This window comes from Coenobita brevimanus, chromosome 57 (genome assembly GCF_032717465.1).
Source record: "Coenobita brevimanus isolate Jiangsu-jjx chromosome 57, ASM3271746v2, whole genome shotgun sequence".
Taxonomy (NCBI): Eukaryota; Metazoa; Arthropoda; class Malacostraca; order Decapoda; family Coenobitidae; genus Coenobita; species Coenobita brevimanus.
In genome coordinates, this window is record NC_137010.1 from 55091860 (window position 1) to 55111426 (window position 19567).

Here is a 19567-nt window from a genome sequence, read left to right on the forward strand (position 1 = left end):
GGAGAGAGAGAGAGAGAGACAGGGGGATGGAGGGAGAGAGAAAGAGAGACATGGAGGGAGGGAGGAAAAGAAGAGAGAGAGACAGGGGATGGAGGGAGAGAGAAAGAGAGAAATGGAGGGATGGAGAAAAGGAAGAGAGATTGACGGATGGAGGGAGAGAGAAAGAGAGAAATGGAGAGAGAAGGAGGAAGGATATACAACTGACCACCATCAAAACATGCTCCACAGAAAACGGGGGTACGGAGCGCGAAGACGGTTAAAAACATGAAAATTCAAATATATACGCGCCAAGACGGTTAAAAATATGACAATTCAAATCTACACCCGAGAAGACGGTTAAAAAAAACATGAAAATTTATATCTGTACGCGCCAAGACGGTTAAAAATATGAAAATTCAAATCTACACAATTTTTATTTCATACAGGGTGGTTCAAAAAATTAATCGTATACACACTTTTGGTAGCTATTATATTGAGAAACAAGAGATATATTGATAATTTTGTTTATGCAAGGAAGAAGGAACCAAAGGCCAGGAGCCTGCAAACCGTTCCTTCCAAGAAATAACAAAAACAATACAAAAGGGAGCCAAATTCAAGATCCGTTCATTTCGAGATGCCTGGACACACTGCGTTTGAAAGACTGGAGATCATAGGCAGTAGGAAATACAGACAGAAGGGGACAGTTCCACAGTTGACCTGTTGTATAAATGAAGGACTGGGAGTAATGGTTAACTCTTGCATTAGAGAGCTGGACAGAAAAGGGATGAGAGTTTGATGCTAGACGGGTGCTGCGCGCCCGTCGTAGAGGTGGAGGGATGCAAGCAGACAGTTCAGAGGAGCAGTGACCATTGAAGTAGCGATAGAAAAGAGATAAAGATGCAACAGTGCAGCGAAGAGACAGAGGTTGAAGAAAGCCAGTAAGAGGAGCAGTGACCATTGAAGTAGCGATAGAAAAGAGATAAAGATGCAACAGTGCGGCGAAGAGACAGAGGTTGAAGAGAGCCAGTAAGAGGAGCAGTGACCATTGAAGTATTGAAGTAGCGACAGAAAAGAGATAAAGATGCAACCGTGTGGCGAAGAGACAGAGGTTGAAGGGAGCCAGTAAGAGGGGGAGAGTTAATGAGACGAAAAGCCTTTGACTCCACCCTATTGAGAAGAGCTGTATGTGGGGAGCCTGCCCACACATGAGAGTTGTACTCCACACAGGGGCGGACAAAACCCCTGTATAGAGTCAACAACTGTGCAGGGGTAAAGAAGGAACGGAGTCGGCTTGGTTTGCGTCATATATGGAACAAAGTGAAACCCAAATTTTAACACTTCACATCTGACAGTTTTTAATAGAAAATGGTGACTGCATTCGATGAGTGGATGGTGGGGAAGGAAATAGTCATGAAACAGTGACGTGAAAAATTATATAAAAAAATATATAGATGAGAAATTGCTTTAAAATCTACATACATACATACACATAATCTACATACACGCATACATATGCATACACAACCTACAGACAGACATACATATACATACACAGCCTACATTTATTAACACATACTATACATCCATACATACACATCCTAAATACTACACATACACACACACATGCACACAGCCTAAATACTGCACATATAGTACATACATACAACCATACGCACATACACACATACACTTTGCTTCACGTATCCAACAAGAATTACTTTATTAGTCTGTATATCAATAAAAAAATAACTGAGCTTTATTTCAGTGTTTTATTATTATTATTATTATTATTATTATTATTATTATTATTATTAGTATTATTATAAAGGTGAACGAAGTGAGTGCAAGAATTATCGTGGCATAAGATTACTGAGTGTGGCAGGGCAGGTACATGGAAGAATTATTATAAAGTAAGAGAGATATCAGAAGTCCTAGTGAGTGATGAACAGGGTGGCTTTAGGAGTGGCAGAGGATGTGTGGACCAATTATTTGCAGTGAGACAGATAGCAGAGAAGGCTTGTGAGAAGGACCATAAGGTGTTTATGGCATTCATGGATCTGGAAAAAGCATATGATAAAGTGGAAAGTTTCGCGCATGTAGGTGTAGATGGTAAGCTGCTAGGTGCTGTCAAGAGCTTTTATGATGGTAGCGAAGCACATGTAAGGGTTAATGGGCATCTAAGTGAATGGTTCATGATCGGTGTGGGCATGTGACAAGGTTGTGTGATGTCCCCATGGTTGTTCAATATATATATATATATATATATATATATATATATATATATATATATATATATATATATATATATATATATATACATATATATATATATATATATATATATACATATATATATATATATATATATATATATGTATGTATGTATGTATGTATATGGATGGGGTGATGAGAGAAGTAAAAACACGAGTAATGGAGAGACGGATGGCGTTGGTAATGAATGGTGATGGATGAAATATCTCAAATTTGTTGTATGCTGATGATGCAGTGCTGCTTGCAAGTACCGGACAAGAACTTGGTAGGCTAGTGCAGAGTTTTGCTGATGTCTGTGAGTGTCGTGCACTGAGAGTAAATGCAGGAAAGAGTAAAGTGATGGTTACTGAGAGAAGGTGACTCCCAGTGCGATGTTACAGAGAATGGAGAGAGACTGGAATTGGTAATAGTCCAAATACCTGGGTACTGTGATAGAAAAGAGAGGAAAATGTGCAAAAGAAGTGGAAAGTAGTGACAAAAGGAAGGAAAGTAGCTAGTGCAATGAAGGCCTTGATAAGAAACGGAGGCATGAGTGTTGCAGGTGGACGAGGCTTTCATGAAGGAGTGTTAGTGCCAACTTTAACATATGGATGTGAGACTATGGTGTGGCATGAAAATGAAAAGTCATGAGTAAGAGCAGTGGAGATTGGACTGCTGAGGAATGTATGTGGAGTACAGAGAGTAGATAGGATACGAAATAATGTGATTCGTGAAAGATGTGGAGTGAGGAAGTCGGTGGACACCAGAATTGAAGAGAGTGTACTGAGATGGTATGGTCATGTGGAGAGAATGGATAACAGTAGAGTGGTGAAAAAGGTATATCTGAGCGAATTTGAAGGAGGGAGGAGGCGAGGTAGGCCAAGGAGAAGGTGGAGAGATATGGTGGATGAGTGTGTGAGGAAGAGAGGTTTGGAAGTCGGTGAGGCTAGGGAACTGACAAGAGATTGAGCTGGCTGGATGAATGTTGTGAGAAGTGCATGATCAGGGATTTGGCACCCCTTTTTAACGTGGCAGCGTCCGGATTGACTCTATCGGATACGTTTATGTGAAGCTTCAGAACGTGGTGAATGTTTTTGGCGTATCAGATAGAGCCAGGATTCCGGGGGCTTGAACGATGAGTGAATGGAAGCGTGGCCCATTGGACTGGGCAAATTTTGGCTGTCTGGACATTGCTACTCCTCACCCTGCCCTAGGGTGGGAAGGGAGGTCCGGATGATGACAAATAATAATAATAATAATAATAATTATTATTATTATTATTATTATTATTATTATTATTATTGTGCCAGTCAGCAATATTATCATAGGTGAACATTAGTACGTCTTTCATAATTATAGTCATTATTATTATTATTATTATTATTATTACTTGTTGTTACCCTTCATCTCATCCTGTCTCCCCTTTCCATGAGAGAGAGAGAGAGAGAGAGAGAGAGAGAGAGACAATCGATTACCCCTCCCCCCGCCAAAAAAAAAAAAAAAAAATCTGCCAGTACAGCATGCAAGGGTGACTTTTATGCACATGACCCTGCCTAAATCCCTTGTGGTATTATGTCAAGGGAAAAACAGTCACCCGCCTCTACGGGATTGGAATCGGATGGCTGATGCCTAAATCCCTTGTGGTATTATGTCAAGTGATTAAAAGGGATTTAATCCCAGAGCTCTAAACCCCAACCTAAGCTGGACGGCTTATGTTAAATCCCTTGATAAAAATGCCTCTAAAAAACTGGGACATGCACAGAGTTCGTGAGTTCTTCACTGACGAGCAGATGGCCACAATATACAAAAGTCATGTGCGTTCTCAGATCGAATACTGTTCACCACTGTGGAGTGGATGTGGAGCGGTTGCATTGAGGCAGTTGGACAAAATTCAAAATAAAGTCATTAGATTAATTAATAATCCTGCCATAACACAGGACCTTCCTCCATTATCAGTACGTAGAGATGTTGCTTCTTTAGCATTATTTTATCGATATTTTTACCGTAAGTGCTCCGATCAACTGGCTTCAATTGTGCCTTCCCTTCACATTTTCTCCCGAAATACTCGGGCAGCTGGGAGCGCCCATGAACTCACACTGTCTCCCCCACAATGTAGAACCTCTGCTTATCAAAATTCATTTATCCCCAGAACTACTACTCTCTGGAATACACTTCCTGGGAGTTGCTTCCCAAATACATTTGATCCACTTCAACTCAAATCCAGTTGTTATAAATATTTTATGAATGGAGGATGCCTTCAGGCACATGGACTTATTTTCTTCCTTTGTTTATCCTTCCTCCATTCATTATATATATATATATATATATATATATATATATAAAAGCTAGACAACTATGGCCATATAGCCCCGCTAGGTTACAGAAGCGCGCTACCACTCCCGGCACGGCAAACCCGGGCGAGGCTCGAACTCACAACCACCCGGCCACCGCGCCCCTTTATGTATGGGGAAAAACTGCCACCCGCCTCTATGGGATTCGAATCGGTGCGCGGTTGGCTGATAACTTTACAAAGGATTAATGCTAGTGCTATTATTATTATTATTATTATTATTATTATTACAACTATTACTGCTATTAATATTATCATTAGCTACAAAAACAATTACTATTTACTACTACTGTTTTTATGATTACTATTATCATCATTACAACAGCAACAACAACTACTACTACAACTATTATTATTATTATTATTATTATTATTATTATTACAAGGGGATCTGATACACCTCTCCCTCTCTCTCCTTATACAGTACATGTGTACAATTCAACAATTGCACACACACACACACACACACACACACACACACATACACCTAGAGAGCCCAGTAACGTGGTCCAGCTTTGAGGTTTACTGAGAGAGAGAGAGACAGACAGACAGACAGACAGACAGCAGTGACAGAAACGGGAGGGTGAGGAAAGATGTAGGGTGGATACACACACACGGAATAGATGTCTACATGTACGTACTGTTATCTATGTATGTATGTGTCACCATCATCCCGCCCCTTGTGTGTGTGTGTGTGTGTGTGGGATAGAGACCCATACGTGTATGTACTGTTATCTATGTATGTATATGTCACCATCATCCCGGCCCTCGTGTGTATGTGTGTGTGTGTGTGTGTGTGTGTGTGTGACCCGTTAACAAGTCACATAAAGAAAACGTAAATAAGTTTCAATGATATGGTTTGTACATAAATAAAGTTTCAAATGATGCAGACTGTTTCATTATAGCTTCTTATAGGCCTAATTTCTTCTTTAATTGCAGCATAATATCTACCAAAATAACGCTTAATTAGTCTCCATCTCATAGTAAAAATATCCACTATATTTGCTGAATCTTTTTTCCCAAACACTTTTCAATTTGCTGCCATCCGTTGATCGACAGTTCAGTTTAAAATGGGTACAACGTTTCCTTGGAGCAATACCCCCAAAGTCCTTTCTCTCTTTCTCTCTCTCTCTCTCTCTCTCTCTCTCTCTCTCTCTCTCTCTCTCTCTCTCTCTCTCTCTCTCTCTCTCTCATGGGGGTTTTATCTATCTATCTATTTATTACCAGACGCCATCATCCCGTAAGGGGTGGCCATTTGAGTTATTTGTTTTACGGGGAGGGGCACTAACCCTCCACCAACCCACTTGTTGACACGTAGGGAGCACGTATTGTTTGGTTATATGGTTACCACCCAGCGTTGTAAATGGTTTCTTGGCTTACAGGAAACCATTTGGCTTGTCACTCAATGTAAAGCCACCTGTAAAGGAAAGAAAAGCAATAAGAAGTGACAGGAAAGATGGGAGAAATAGGAAGAGAGGAGGGCAGGCACAGAAAAAGAATAATAAAGGCTAAGGAAGAAGTACTGTAGGCAGCACTAGCCTACATCAAGTGAGTGGATGATGGTCGCCACCACCTACCACTAACGGTTTTATTTCAAACTACACGAACATACAATTTTTAGGATCCTGTGTGTTTTGTATATGAGGGAGGGGAGGGTAGTCAAATGGTGGGTAACAGAGAGACTTGGAGACGTTTTATCTGCGGCCACCCTTTGCGGGATTAGGGCGTCGGGCTATAGATAGATAGATAGATAGATAGTGTTTTGGTACGGTATGCCCACTATTCCTCAAAATGTATTTACTTAGGTCATTAATGCAAGAGGATGTTAAAGACAGTTCACGAGTCCCCTGCTTAATTCATTGCCTATTAACATTTATAATCTTTTACTACAATATTTCACATTTCATTTATTGCTTGGAATATTAGTAGTATGATTTTCACCAGTGTGAGTAAATACATAGATACAATATGCTTTAAAATGAAGCAACATTACCTTGTGTATTATATGGAGAGACAATTAGTCGTCCTGCAGTTTCGCCAAATCTCATATACACTCAAGGTATGTGCCTAAATTTCAGGGCAGTAATATAGGATTCCCCGAACGCTTCAACATTGCTAAAGTAATATTTGGCCTTTTTAAGCACGTAATATGAGACCTAAAAATAACAGCCTAAAATATGATGCTTTATTCTACGTATGGATCTTCCCTGTGGCTCAGCATTTGCTCCACGTTTAGATATAGTAAGGTGTCAGCCTGTCAATGATACACTATGCTGCTTTTACACATAACGTGGAGTTTGTCACGGCATTTATCAAGGAAATCATCCACGCACCTCCACCCTACTCACCTAACCCCTCCCTCCCTCTGCCTCATGACCCTTTGTTCTTTATACTTTTTGGATCCAAGCTGTTTCACATCTACAAACTGATAACTCCTACGGTACTCTGAACTTACCTATTTCCCTCACTTCTACTGATTCTTTCTAGCGGGGAAGTCTGTCTGGTTCTGCTGATAGAAGGGGCTTCCGGTTTTCCTTTACTTTTAGATTCAACCTCCAAAAACTCCTCAGGCTGTTCGGTTTTCAATGTGTGAGTATGTTAATTGTATTTCCACTGTACTGCATGTTTTCTGAACATATCTGACACACCACTTTACTTGTAATGTCCTCCTTTTCCTTAAAAAATAGTCACTTCTTCGCTTTTTATAATCCATTGCACCAGCCAGCCGAAAGAATGAAATTGACTCAAAGACCGAATCAAATGGCGTCCTTATCCGTACGGTAGCATTTGAAGTTCCACAAACAAACAGCGAGTTTTTTTTTTTTCTGCAGTTTAGCTATTAATTTTTATTACTTCTCATTTCAGCAAAGACAAGACTAAGTAATATTACATTTTTAAAAATCATTTTCAAAAATTTAATAATAATCCAAATGCAACGACACTGGCGTTGCCAAATACGAACAGCTTCTATTTTCACATCGAATAGCTTCTATTTTCACATCCCAATGTCTCAGCCAGAGAATGGCCTCACCCACGAGTTCATCAGACTGGACTGCCAGATGTACAGTGCAAGTGATTAAAACTGATTTACTAAATAATTACTTTCGTCTAAGTTTTGGCTGTTTTTGAGTAATAATCAGGATGCTCGGTACCTATCGACATCCCCGAGGTGACTGGTATCGGAAAAAGAGTTCCCCCGAGCTAGACCTAATCAGATCATATAGCCCTGCTAGGTGGCACTACCCCTCCCGACATAGCAGCTAGCTACCGGGCGACTCGAACTCACCCCAGACGGTCCCGAGTCTGACGCTTTACCACTGAGCAACCCTGCCCCCCAGACTTGCATCGGAAGTATTGATAATATGGTACCAATACACTAGTCTTGACAAGAGGGTGCGTCTCATCCGGGCTTCATTCTGTCTTTTACCAACATACTCGTCTTGGTCTTATCATGGTAAACTGTTCAGGAACCCGCTGGCTCAATCGGTAGAGAAGTAGCCTGAGATCCTATCAGATCCTGGTTCATATCCCCGCTGGGGCATGGATGTTTAACTATTTGATTTTCATGCAAAGCAGACTTTACCGATCCACCAGAAGACCCGCCATGTAAAAGTACCCCCGCTAATACCAATACACCAGTCCTGTATGAGACAGCCCTAGCATGTATTCAATATGGACGGTGGGTGTTCGTGCCGAAGTGGTAACATGTAAAGGTGTATGATATATAGGAGGACTACTGGGCCTTGGGAGCAGGCTGTGAAGCCCATGCCCAGAGTTGGAAAAAAAAAAAAAAAAAAAACTCCGCCTTTCATAACACTACCTTACAGATTCTACATGTTGAAATTTCTTTCCATAGAAATGACCCTTTCTATTTGAACTTTTGTCTAAAATTGCCATCTCTGTCTTGAAAGTAGTTGTACAAAAATATATATGAACACTATTAAAAAAAAAATAAAAAAGACGTGCCATGGAAATACCGTTGAACCGTTCCAGTCTTTTTCCTCCACTGAACTACGTGAAATAAACTAAAAATATGAAAAATCTGGACCAGGTTTGTGTAGGTCTAACTCTTCCTCAATAATTATATTTCACAAACTTCAGTGGATACTCCTCTTTGTTGCCTTGCATTTCACTTTGCTTACAGCGCTCACGGCTGTTCTCCCGCCTGAATTTCGTCCTGCATATTTACAGGAGGTTATGAACATACCTTTAGATGCTTACTGAAGTGCCCATCCCCACGGGAAACCCCGGTAGGGGTGTCGCAACACCCACTCCGTGAAGGACCCACAGCCCAACACCCACCCCAGGGGGAGAACACGGGAAGTCGCACAGGGCGCACGTAAGACCCAGGAGAGACGGGCCTATGTCCCCCACGACCCTGCCCCCCTCTTCCCTTCAACATGGCCACGAGCAGAAACGCCGCCCCAACAGACTTCTCTGCAGCCAGGCCAGCCCTCGCCAGGATTGGGGCGGGACTTGTCCTAGCACAGTCCCAGGCAGCACTGCAGTCACATCCACTGTCTGCACCAGGAAGGAAGGGATTTTTTCGAGATTGAGAAGTAGGTGTACAGGAAGATGCAGCAACTACAGTCAGAAATCATTATTACCATGTTTGGATAGTTGCATCGATACTTACAAAATTAAGAACAAAAGTTCAACCATTAGTGTAGATACATCCACTCAGGCACCTCAAATTGAGCAGGCGATGATAGATGATAGAACAAGCGATGATAGAAGGGCGATAAGCGATAGTACAAAAAATTGTTATATTAGTAAAGTAAAGAGTTTCCCAGTTAGTAATAAAATAAATAACAGTAAATGCCAAGGTAAAGGCATAACTACTCGTAATAATCTGAAAGTGTACTACACAAACAGCCGGAGTTTACGTAATAAAATGGATGAACTGAGGGCTTTAATTTGTACAGAGAAAATAGACATTGCCGTTATTAGTGAAACTTGGATGAATACAGACACTCGAGAATTTTTAGCAGAATATCAGATAAAAGGCTATAATATTTTTGTGTCAAACCGTCAGGGAAGAAAGGGGTAGCTATTTATGTAAAGGATTCATTAAACTGTTACAATAAAGCAGACATTAAAGTAAATAGGGACACAGAAAGTGTCTGGGTTGAAATTAGTAACAATAGGGAGAAATTAGTCTTAGGAGCAATTTACAGATCTCCTAAATTAAGTAGAGCTGATAGTAAATACCTCTGGGAGGAAAGCATCACAGTCCAGCTTAGTAATAATTGTTGGGGACCTTAATCTACCAAGGATAGATTGGAGAAATCAGACAGGAGATGCAGAGTCAGAGGAATTTCTAGAGGTAGTACAGGATAATTTCCTTTATCAGTATATAAGGGAGCCCACCAGAGGTAATAATATACTAGATTTGGTTTTAGCTAATAAAGAAAATATCATTAGCGATATAGAGGTTGGTGGACGACTTGGTAATAGCGATCATGAAGAAATTAAGTTCAAATTTATTTGGGATGTCTGTTCCACTGAAAATACCTCCACCGTTCCTAATGTTCGTCTATAGTCTGACAGATCGAAACGTAGGGTTTTGGTGGAGTCACCCCCTCCCTGCACTGTTGCCACGTTTCCGAGCTGACCTCTCCATCAGCGATGACCTTGACACTGTTTCCCTCTTGTGATCTCCGTTTTTCTAATACCCCCTATACCCCTGCCACCAACACCCCCTATACCCCTACCCCCAACAACACCCCCATCAACAACACCCGCTATACCTCCACCACCAACACCTCCTATAAATATAGACCCCCACCATCAACACCTGTATAATAATTAGCCGTTGATAATTGCTATACTTTTATTGAGAGCATACATTCTACCCTATTGCTCAAACTCCCTAATCTTACAATCCCATCTGTCTTAATCCTTCCCACTGCCTTCGTTCCTAAATCCCTTAATTGATCTATTTTTAACCTAAGTGTCCCCACACCTTTTAAACCATTTACCTCTCTGTCACTATTCTCCACCATATGTATCAACTTGTATTATATTGTGTATAGAACTTTCATACTGTATGCTGTACTACTGTATAATGTATAAGAATACCCACTGTTTAGTGGAAATAAAGTTTTATTATTATTATTATTATTATTATTTTTTTTCTCTCTCTCTCTCTCTCTCTCTCTCTCTCTCGCTAGATTTTGTTATGTGTCATCCATGGTTTTTTACTTCCATTTTTATGTATGGATTATAATTTTGACTTTATTTCCGCACCACCCTTGAGGTAAAAGTCACGGCGCGTTTTTTTTATAGAGGTTTCCCCAATAGGCCTAAATCCTGTAGGGGGTTGGTGACCTCCCACAGCGTACACACAAACACGTGTCGCGTGAGTGCTGCCACCCCAGAGCTGTTTGATATATTTATTTTAATTATGAAAGGATCGCCTCTTCCCACTTTTATCCCTTCAAATTTTCTTGCAATTATACTTGCTAAATTAATTAGCAATGTTAGAAGTGATTGGGAAGTAAATAATAATTAGAATATTTTTAGAGCAACACTGCCAAATTTTTATGCCACGTTTCTCTATTATCGTATAATATAGTATGCAGAATAGTTTTATTCTTCCTTGATACATGTCAGCACTTTCATTACAGTTATATTAGTATGAGTTATGTTTATGTATCATTCCTACTACACAAACCACAGGCGTTATACATCGTAGGGTTAGGAAACATGGCAATAGTGTAGGGAGGGGGTGACTCCACCCAAACCCTATGTTACGAGGAGGAACACTATAGGAGATTTCGATGGCTTAAGAGCTTATTTTCGAACGGTATTCCACAGGGAGATTAGCTATTTGAGGGAATGTCAGGTTAGTGGGGATCCCCAGGTCATAGGTCAGGCGCAGGAAGCACGTGGGGATGTCCGTCAGGTGTCTGTGAGGGGGGAGGTGGTAGATAGGAATGTAGTCCAGGTGACGGAAATTAACTCAGCTCCAGTACCAAACAGACGTTCGACCAGTGAGAAGTATAACGAGTTAATAAATATAATATACGGAGGCCAAGATAGATATATTCCTTCAAAACCGTTTACAACTAACAATTCAGAACCAAGATGGTTAAACAACAGATTAAAATCTCTCATAGGCCAAAAGAAAGGAATATATAGAAAAATAAAACATGGAGAGGAACACTTACGTAACCGGTACACAATTTTAAATAGAGAAGTAAAGAGGGAGATAAGAAAAGCAAAGAGAAGTTATGAAATTAAGGTTGCAAGTGAATCAAAAGTAAACCCCAAGGGTTTTTATCAAATGTACCGAACGAAAAATAAAGATAGGATAGGACCACTCAGAACAGAATCAGGTGACATTACCAGTGAAGATAAAGAAATGTGCTCCATCCTAAATAATTATTTCATATCAGTATTCACCAAGGAAAATCTAAGCCTGGTCCCTCAAGCAGCAAATATTTACCATGAGAATACGGAAAATATTCTTAGTAAAATAACCATTAGTAAGGAGGACGTATTGAAAGAAATTAACAAGTTAAAACCTCAAAAAATCGCCAGGTCCGGACGATATATATGCAAAAATTATAAAAGAAACCAAAGAAGAATTATGTCAGCCACTTTTAACGTTATTTAATGACTCTTTAAGTTCAGGAGAAGTTCCAGAGGCGTGGAAAACCGCAAACGTAGTGCCCATCTTTAAAAAGGGTGATAAATCAGCTGCGTCGAATTATCGTCCGATAAGTCTAACGTCTATAGTAGGAAAAATGTTAGAGTCAATTTTGGCAAATAGGATTAGAGAACACTTAGAAAGATTTAATCTTATAAACGAAAGTCAGCACGGATTCAGGCAAGGACGATCCTGCCTCACAAACTTGTTGTCATTCTACTCGGAGGTCTATGAGGCAGTAGATAGCGATAAAGCTTACGATGTTATTTATCTGGACTTTAGTAAAGCTTTTGATGGAGTCCCACACGAAAGGTTAGTTAGAAAGGTTCGAGCACACGGTATAGACGGCAATATCTTAAAATGGATAGAATCCTGGCTGAAAGGACGAAAGCAGAGAGTATTAATAAATGGAACTAAGTCGGACTGGGGATTAGTAACTAGCGGTGTACCACAGGGTTCAGTACTCGGTCCCTTATTATTTATCATATATATAAATGATCTAGACTTAGGAGTCAATAGCAGAATCAGCAAATTTGCCGACGATACAAAAATAGGGCGTATCATTAACTCGACTGACGATTGCCATTACTTACAAAAAGACCTCGATACATTGTCCAAATGGTCTAAAACTTGGCAAATGGAATTTAACGTTGAAAAATGTAAAGTACTTAACGTAGGCAAGACCATTGGAGATACTAAATACAGCTTAGATAACAAAGAAATTAGCAAATCTGAATGCGAGAGAGATCTAGGAGTTATGATTAGTAACGACCTTAAACCTAGGCAACAGTGCATTAATGCGAGAAATAAAGCAAATAGGGTCCTAGGATTTATTTCGAGAAGCGTGAGCAATAGATCATCTAAAGTAATATTGAAACTTTATCTAGCATTAGTAAGGCCACATTTAGACTACGCAGTACAATTTTGGTGTCCTTACTATAGAATGGATATTAATTCGTTAGAAAATGTACAGAGAAGAATGACTAAAATGATACATGACGTCCGGAACCTGTCATGTGAAGACAGACTGAAAAGACTAAGTCTGCATTCGCTAGAGAGGCGTAGAGTAAGGGGAGACTTAATTGAGGTGTTTAAGTGGATGAATGGTATAAATAAGGGAGATATTAGCAAGGTACTTAGAGTGAGCATACAGGATAGAACTAGAAATAATGGTTTCAAACTAGAAAAATTCCGTTTCAGAAAGGAAATCGGTAGAAATTGGTTTGGTAATAGAGTAGTAGACGAATGGAATAAGCTACCTAGTAAAGTAGTTGCTGCCTCTTCCATTGAGAGTTTCAAGCATAGGCTAGATAAGCATATGACAAATAAGGGGTGGATATAGAATAAAGAAAATATTATAACCAATACTAATTCAAAAATAAATTTTCTTTTCAGGTTACACTATGATAGTCTCTATTCTCCTTTCACACTTTCCTGTAAAATGTCCACGCCAGTTTTTCTATACGGCGTGGTGTTTCTGACTTTTTCCTGCCGGCTTCGGCTGGAGGGTTTGGAGGGCGGGGGAGAGCCTTCTTCTTTGCTATCCTTATCTCATTCTAGTAGTTCAGTTACTCTTCTAGGAGCTGCCTAGCATGGGCCAACCGGCCTACTGCAGTTATCCTCTCTTCTTATGTTCTTATGTCTGCCCTTCGCCTGCAGCCACTCCTGGGACGGCCACCGTCCGCACCGGGAAGGAAGGGACGGCCACCGTACACCCTTTGGCTGACACCTCAGAGAAAGGCAGGACTGCGGTGACGGCCACCGTCCGCACTGGGAAGGAAGGGACAGCCATCGTACGCCCTTCGCCTGCTGTCCCAAGGGCCAGTTGAGCCGCGACGACGGCATCCGTCTGCATTGGGAACGAGGGGACGGCCACTGTACGCCCCTCGTCCACTGCCCTTATGACTATCCCTACAAAGGAGGTCCCTTGCTCGCTTCACCACCCACCCTGAGGCCGAGCGGGACACCCTTCTCTCTCTCCCCACAGGTGCAGTTCCCAAGAGGAGTTGCAGCTGGAGGAGCTCTGGCGAGGGCCCATCATGAGTCTGCACCCAGCACCCGGGCAACGCCCCCTGCTGTTGCACTCTACGGACAAGGGACGTCGCAGACAGCTCCTGACGGAGACTCAACCCAGACGAGATCGCAGCCCCCAGAAGCCCAGAGGCACCCCCAGGACTCCAGGGCATGGCCTCCCCAGCCCCACCAGCAGGCAGTCCTCCTCCGGAAGTAGATGGAGGTAAGCACGCCTGCTTGACCTGTCCGGCTCCAGTCCAGAAGGCCGCCTTCCCCACTGAGGCCCCACTAGGGAAGGGCCTCCCTCCATGCCGACCAGCAGCCCACTCCAGACGACCCAGCCCCCAGCAGTAGTCCCATGTCTCCTGCAGGAAGGCACACCTGACGAGCTACCTCCCAGGACCGGGCAACACCTGTAAGCAGCCGAAGACCACAGCAGCCCGGGCCAGAGTCAACAAGTCCAATTGTGTCCCTTTAACCTGCCTGTATATATTATTAATATTGTATCTGTTCCTTGTGTAACTAAGGTAATATACCTGTAAGGTTGGTTGACCCCGAGTTTTTATGCCCTGTTCCTCTTGTTGTGTCTTCTAGACCCGGTCTCGAGAGAGAACCCCAGCTCAGTAGCTAGTGTTCTAAGGAGAAGTCGACCCTAGAACACACAGCATAACACTTATTTTCGTGATGAGAAACATTACTTTTAACTGTATATCTTATTTTATGTTACATTTCTTCCTCTGTATTGTTCACTTTAGCAGTAAAACAAGCATTTTCTCTGCATTTTAATCCTGAAACCAATAAGCAAGAGGCTGTGTGTTTCATTCTTTCGTTTGGCTAAGCCTCAACTTCATATTTGGTTTCTCATCATGTAATGCGAGATATGCATGGTATCAACACAGTAATGTATTTTGTTCCTGTTTGCCTAAATGCTATTTTCAGTGTGTAATCAAGCAAATATAACTGCCTTGCCATTTGCCTGCTAACACAATGAGGGCAAGGTACTGGGAATCAGTCATGATTTATTTGGGTGACTGTACTGTAGCTGCATGGAAACCATCTTGTAATCCCCTGGTAATGTTGGAAATCTTTAATATTTACATTTACCCTGCCCTAGGATGGGAAAAAGAGGTCTGGATGATGATGATGACGACTTTTCATTTGTAATTCTGCCTTGCAGTTGTCAATCAGGATGCACTAAACATCAATTTAGTCACCCTCATCTGTAACAGTTAGAAAAAGAGAGACAGTGGGCAAGTTGGTACTGAAGTGGTCTGCTGTTGCAATGTACATGAGTTTGAATTTCAGCTGAGGCTGGGAAGTTTAAGGATTTTAATTTCATTAAAGTATACTTTACTGATCTACCATAAGACCCGCCAATGTCAAGAAAATACAGTACTCCCATTAATACTAATAAAACAGTCATTTGTAGGACAGCCCTAGCATGTTTTCAATATGGACGGTGAGTGTTAGCACTGAAGTGTTGACAAGATGGAGGTGTACGGAGCATGGGACTGCTGGGCCCAATGGAACGGGCTGTTATTCAGTGCTGACAAGATGGAGGTGTACGGAGCATGGGACTGCTGGGCCCAATGGAACGGGCTGTTAAAACCTATGTCCAGTATGACACAAAAAGGGAAACTTTAGTTCAAACCTGTCCTCCACCCTTACTGATCATTCTAATACTATAAAGCAATACACTTCAAACACATACTACAGGTACAGGTATACACAATTTTCCCTTAGTCTGATGGGGTGAGTCCACTTAATGTCAATAAAGGCAATGGTTCTTTTTCTTCCAACCAATGCATAAAACATCAACAACAACAACAACCTCTCACACACACCCCTTCCTTAGCAGAAAGGAGAGAAAGGGGCGACATGACTGCATAGTTCAGGGCCAGGATGGGAGTAGAAAAAATTGAGAGATCTGTTTGCATGAGATGGGAGAGTAACAAGAGGGCGCGGAATGAAACTAAAATAGCCAAGTTGCTTGAAGAATATTAAGAAACATAGTTTTCCAAATAGATGCATTTACCTGTGGAATAGCCTGGATAAAGAGATCATCCAGTTTAAAAACTTAAATGAGTTCAAAGCAAAATTCGACTTATTGAGAAACAGAAAGGACCTCATGAGCGTAGCTCCTTTCCTGTATATTACAACTCAGTAAATACAAAGATCACAACACCTGATAAAATTACTCAACACACTTCACAGATCTCTTCCACACCTATCCTGACCTCTCTCTCTATCTTTCACCCACATAAATAGTACACTCAAAGCCTATCACATCCTGCAGACTAATCAACCACCACAGCATCTCTTGTCTACCATCTATCACACATTAGATAACACTAAAGCCATGTCCACACTTGCGGTCATGCTGCACGCTCTGTTGCGTGTCACGTTGCCCAAGTTATGTTGCTGAGGCCCATGATGGCCACACTGGGACAACAGGCAGCATGCACTTGTTACTGTTGAGCTGCAAGAGGAAGATAGGATACCAACACCACAGCAGTTCAAGAGTCTGTTTATGTTGAGCACTGTGGCACTACACTGTGCCAAAAAGGAAAAGATGTGAAGCAAAGCACTGGCTGTCTCAATGTAATTTCAGAGGGAAGCCAGACGGCTACTGTGGGCATCATGGTGCACACCTGCCACCACAAAATGCCCCTCAGCCAGATTTGCCAGAAGTGCATGGCACAGACTCTCCTCAATATGAAAACTCAAGTTTGGCAACATAATGCGAACAGTGTGAGTAGGTTGACCCCAAGTGTGGATGTGGCTTAAGACTTGTATGTTTGTTGGTAAGGAAGATTCCTAACACGTCTTTCTTACCAATTTATATTTGGATATGGCTGGCCAGTATCACTTTGTATGCTCTATCTATCTATCTATCTATTGCCAGACGCTTCAATCCCGTTCGGGATGGCCACAAACAAATCGCCTCCACGTTGCCCTGTCCCCCACCATTTCACTGCCCTGCTCCCAACTCACACCCCCCTCTCTCATATACCTCTCCACCCCATCCCTCCATCTCATCCTCGGCCTCCCCCTCCCACTCCCCCCCTCCACCTCACTCACAAACACTCTCTTCGTCAGTCTTTCACCCTCCATCCTCTCCACATTGCCAAACCACATCAGTGTACAGTATGCCTCCTAACGCTTCCTATCACATCCACATCTACACCACAACGCTCCTTTATATCCTCATTCATCAGCCTGTCTCTCCATGTGACTCCACAGGCTCCTCTTAACTCATTTCCACTGCTCTCACTCTTGTGTCCTTCCAACAACATCCAAGCTTCACTTCCATACGTTAGAGCTGGTATCACAATACTGTCATGTAGTAACTTTTTCACTTCCATGCTCACTTCCCTGTTTCTTATTACTACTTTCAAGGAACCAGCAACCTTTCTTCCTTGTTGTACTCTTTCAAGCACTTCACCCTCCAAACCTCCATCCTTACTCATCACACTACCCAAGTACTTAAACGTACTCACATTTTCCAATTCCTCACCATCCAACCTCGCTGTACATTCACTGACTTCACCTCTCTCAAAGACCATCACTTTACTCTTCCCTACATTCACCTTTAGATTCCGTTTCTTACACACTCTCCCAAACTCATCCACCAAGCCTTGCAGCTCCCCTTCGTCTTCACTCAACAACACAGTATCATCTGCAAACAACAGTACAGGGAGTTTCCAAACACTACCCTCTCTCACCAGGGCCACTCCAACATCCACTACCCTACCTTATACCTCTTTTATTACCCCATCCATGTACAGATTGAACCATGGAGACATGACACATCCCTGTTTCAACCCAACTTTCAAAGAGAAAAATTCACGTAGTTCACCATCCACACGCACTGCAGCCTTAGCACCATCATATATACTCTTCACAGCATTCAACTTCCCATGTACTCCATATATTCTTAACACTTTCCACAATCCTTGTCTATCCACCCTGTCACATGCTTTCTCCAAAGCCATGAAAGCCGCATACAACTTCCTTCCCTTCTCTAGAAACTTTTCCACTAAAGATCTAAGAATGAATATCTGATCTACACAACCTCTTCCCTTCCTAAAGCCTCCCTGTTCTTCTCCAACTAATTCCTCTGTTCTTTCTCTAACTCTGTCAATAAGTATCCTACCGTACACTTTTCCTATTATACTAAGAAGACAAATGCCCCTATGATTACCACACACTTCTTTTTCCCCTTTTCCTTTGTACAAGGGAATAATTATACCTGACTTCCAATCCTCCGTAACTTTGTATGTTATTTTATGCATATTATGGAGACAGAGGGATTTACATAATGCAAAAGAGGGCAGTAATGCACACCAGGCAAAATAAATCTCTCAGGAAAAGGTGTTTGGGAACTTCCTTACTTGATGAGAATATAAGGCCTAGGCACGTGTCCTACCACTGCTTAATTATACCCTTTTTTATACTATCTTTAATTGTGATGGAAGAGGCAATGAAGGATGGGACTTGAACATATTAGTGTTGGGATGCAGAGGAGCAGATTGTGATGCTTTAGGCATGTGGAGAGGATGGAGGATGACAACTGAGTGAAGGGTGTGAGAGAGAGAGAGAGAGAGAGAGAGAGAGAGAGAGAGAGAGAGAGAGAGACTGAAAAAGCCCTGGGATGAAGTTGTACAGCATGACCACAGGGTTAAGGGACTGAACAGGGAGGCTGCTAGAGATTGAACAGCATGGAGATCTGCCGTTAGGTGACAAAGGCTGATTCATACATCCACATTGGAGCCTTTATAAACAATACGATAAAAACTTAAGATTTACTGGACACATCCTAAATTCGCTCACAGTTCCTCATCACCATAACACAACAAATTTATCCTGTAAAAATACTATCTATCTATCTATCTATTGCCAGACGCCATAATCCAGTAATGGGTGGCCATTTGACTTTGAGTCATTTGTTTTACGGGGAGGGGCACTAACCCTCCACCAACCCACTTGTTGACACGTAAAGAGAACGTATGGTTTCGTTATATGGTTACCACCCAGTGTTGTAAATGGTTTCTTGGCTTACAGGAAACAATTTGTCTTGTCACTCAATGTAAAGCCACCTGTAAAGGAAAGAAGAGCAATAAGAAGTGACAGGAAAGATGGGAGAAATAGGAAGTGAGGAGGGCAGGCACAGAAAAAGAATGATAAAGGCTAAGGAAGAAGTAGGCAGCACTACATCAAGTGAGTGGATGATGGTAACCACCACCTATCACTAAATACCCAAATATTTAATAATGATGATATACTGTCACAGTGTACAAGGATTTATATGCTGGAATCTT

General features: G+C 41.7%; 1 protein-coding gene across 1 annotated transcript in view; it reads left to right on the top strand.

Annotated features, from left to right (window-relative positions):
• The window catches only part of LOC145402020 (pinopsin-like), a 57677-nt gene extending 43615 nt beyond the window's left edge, over nt 1–14062 (top strand). Inside the window, exons 7-8 of the mRNA XM_080274119.1 lie at nt 7594–7651; nt 13893–14062. Coding sequence (XP_080130245.1) covers nt 7594–7651; nt 13893–14062 — 228 coding nt within the window. The remainder of the gene's footprint in view (nt 1–7593; nt 7652–13892) is intronic.
• The last annotated feature ends 5505 nt before the right edge of the window (nt 14063–19567 follow it).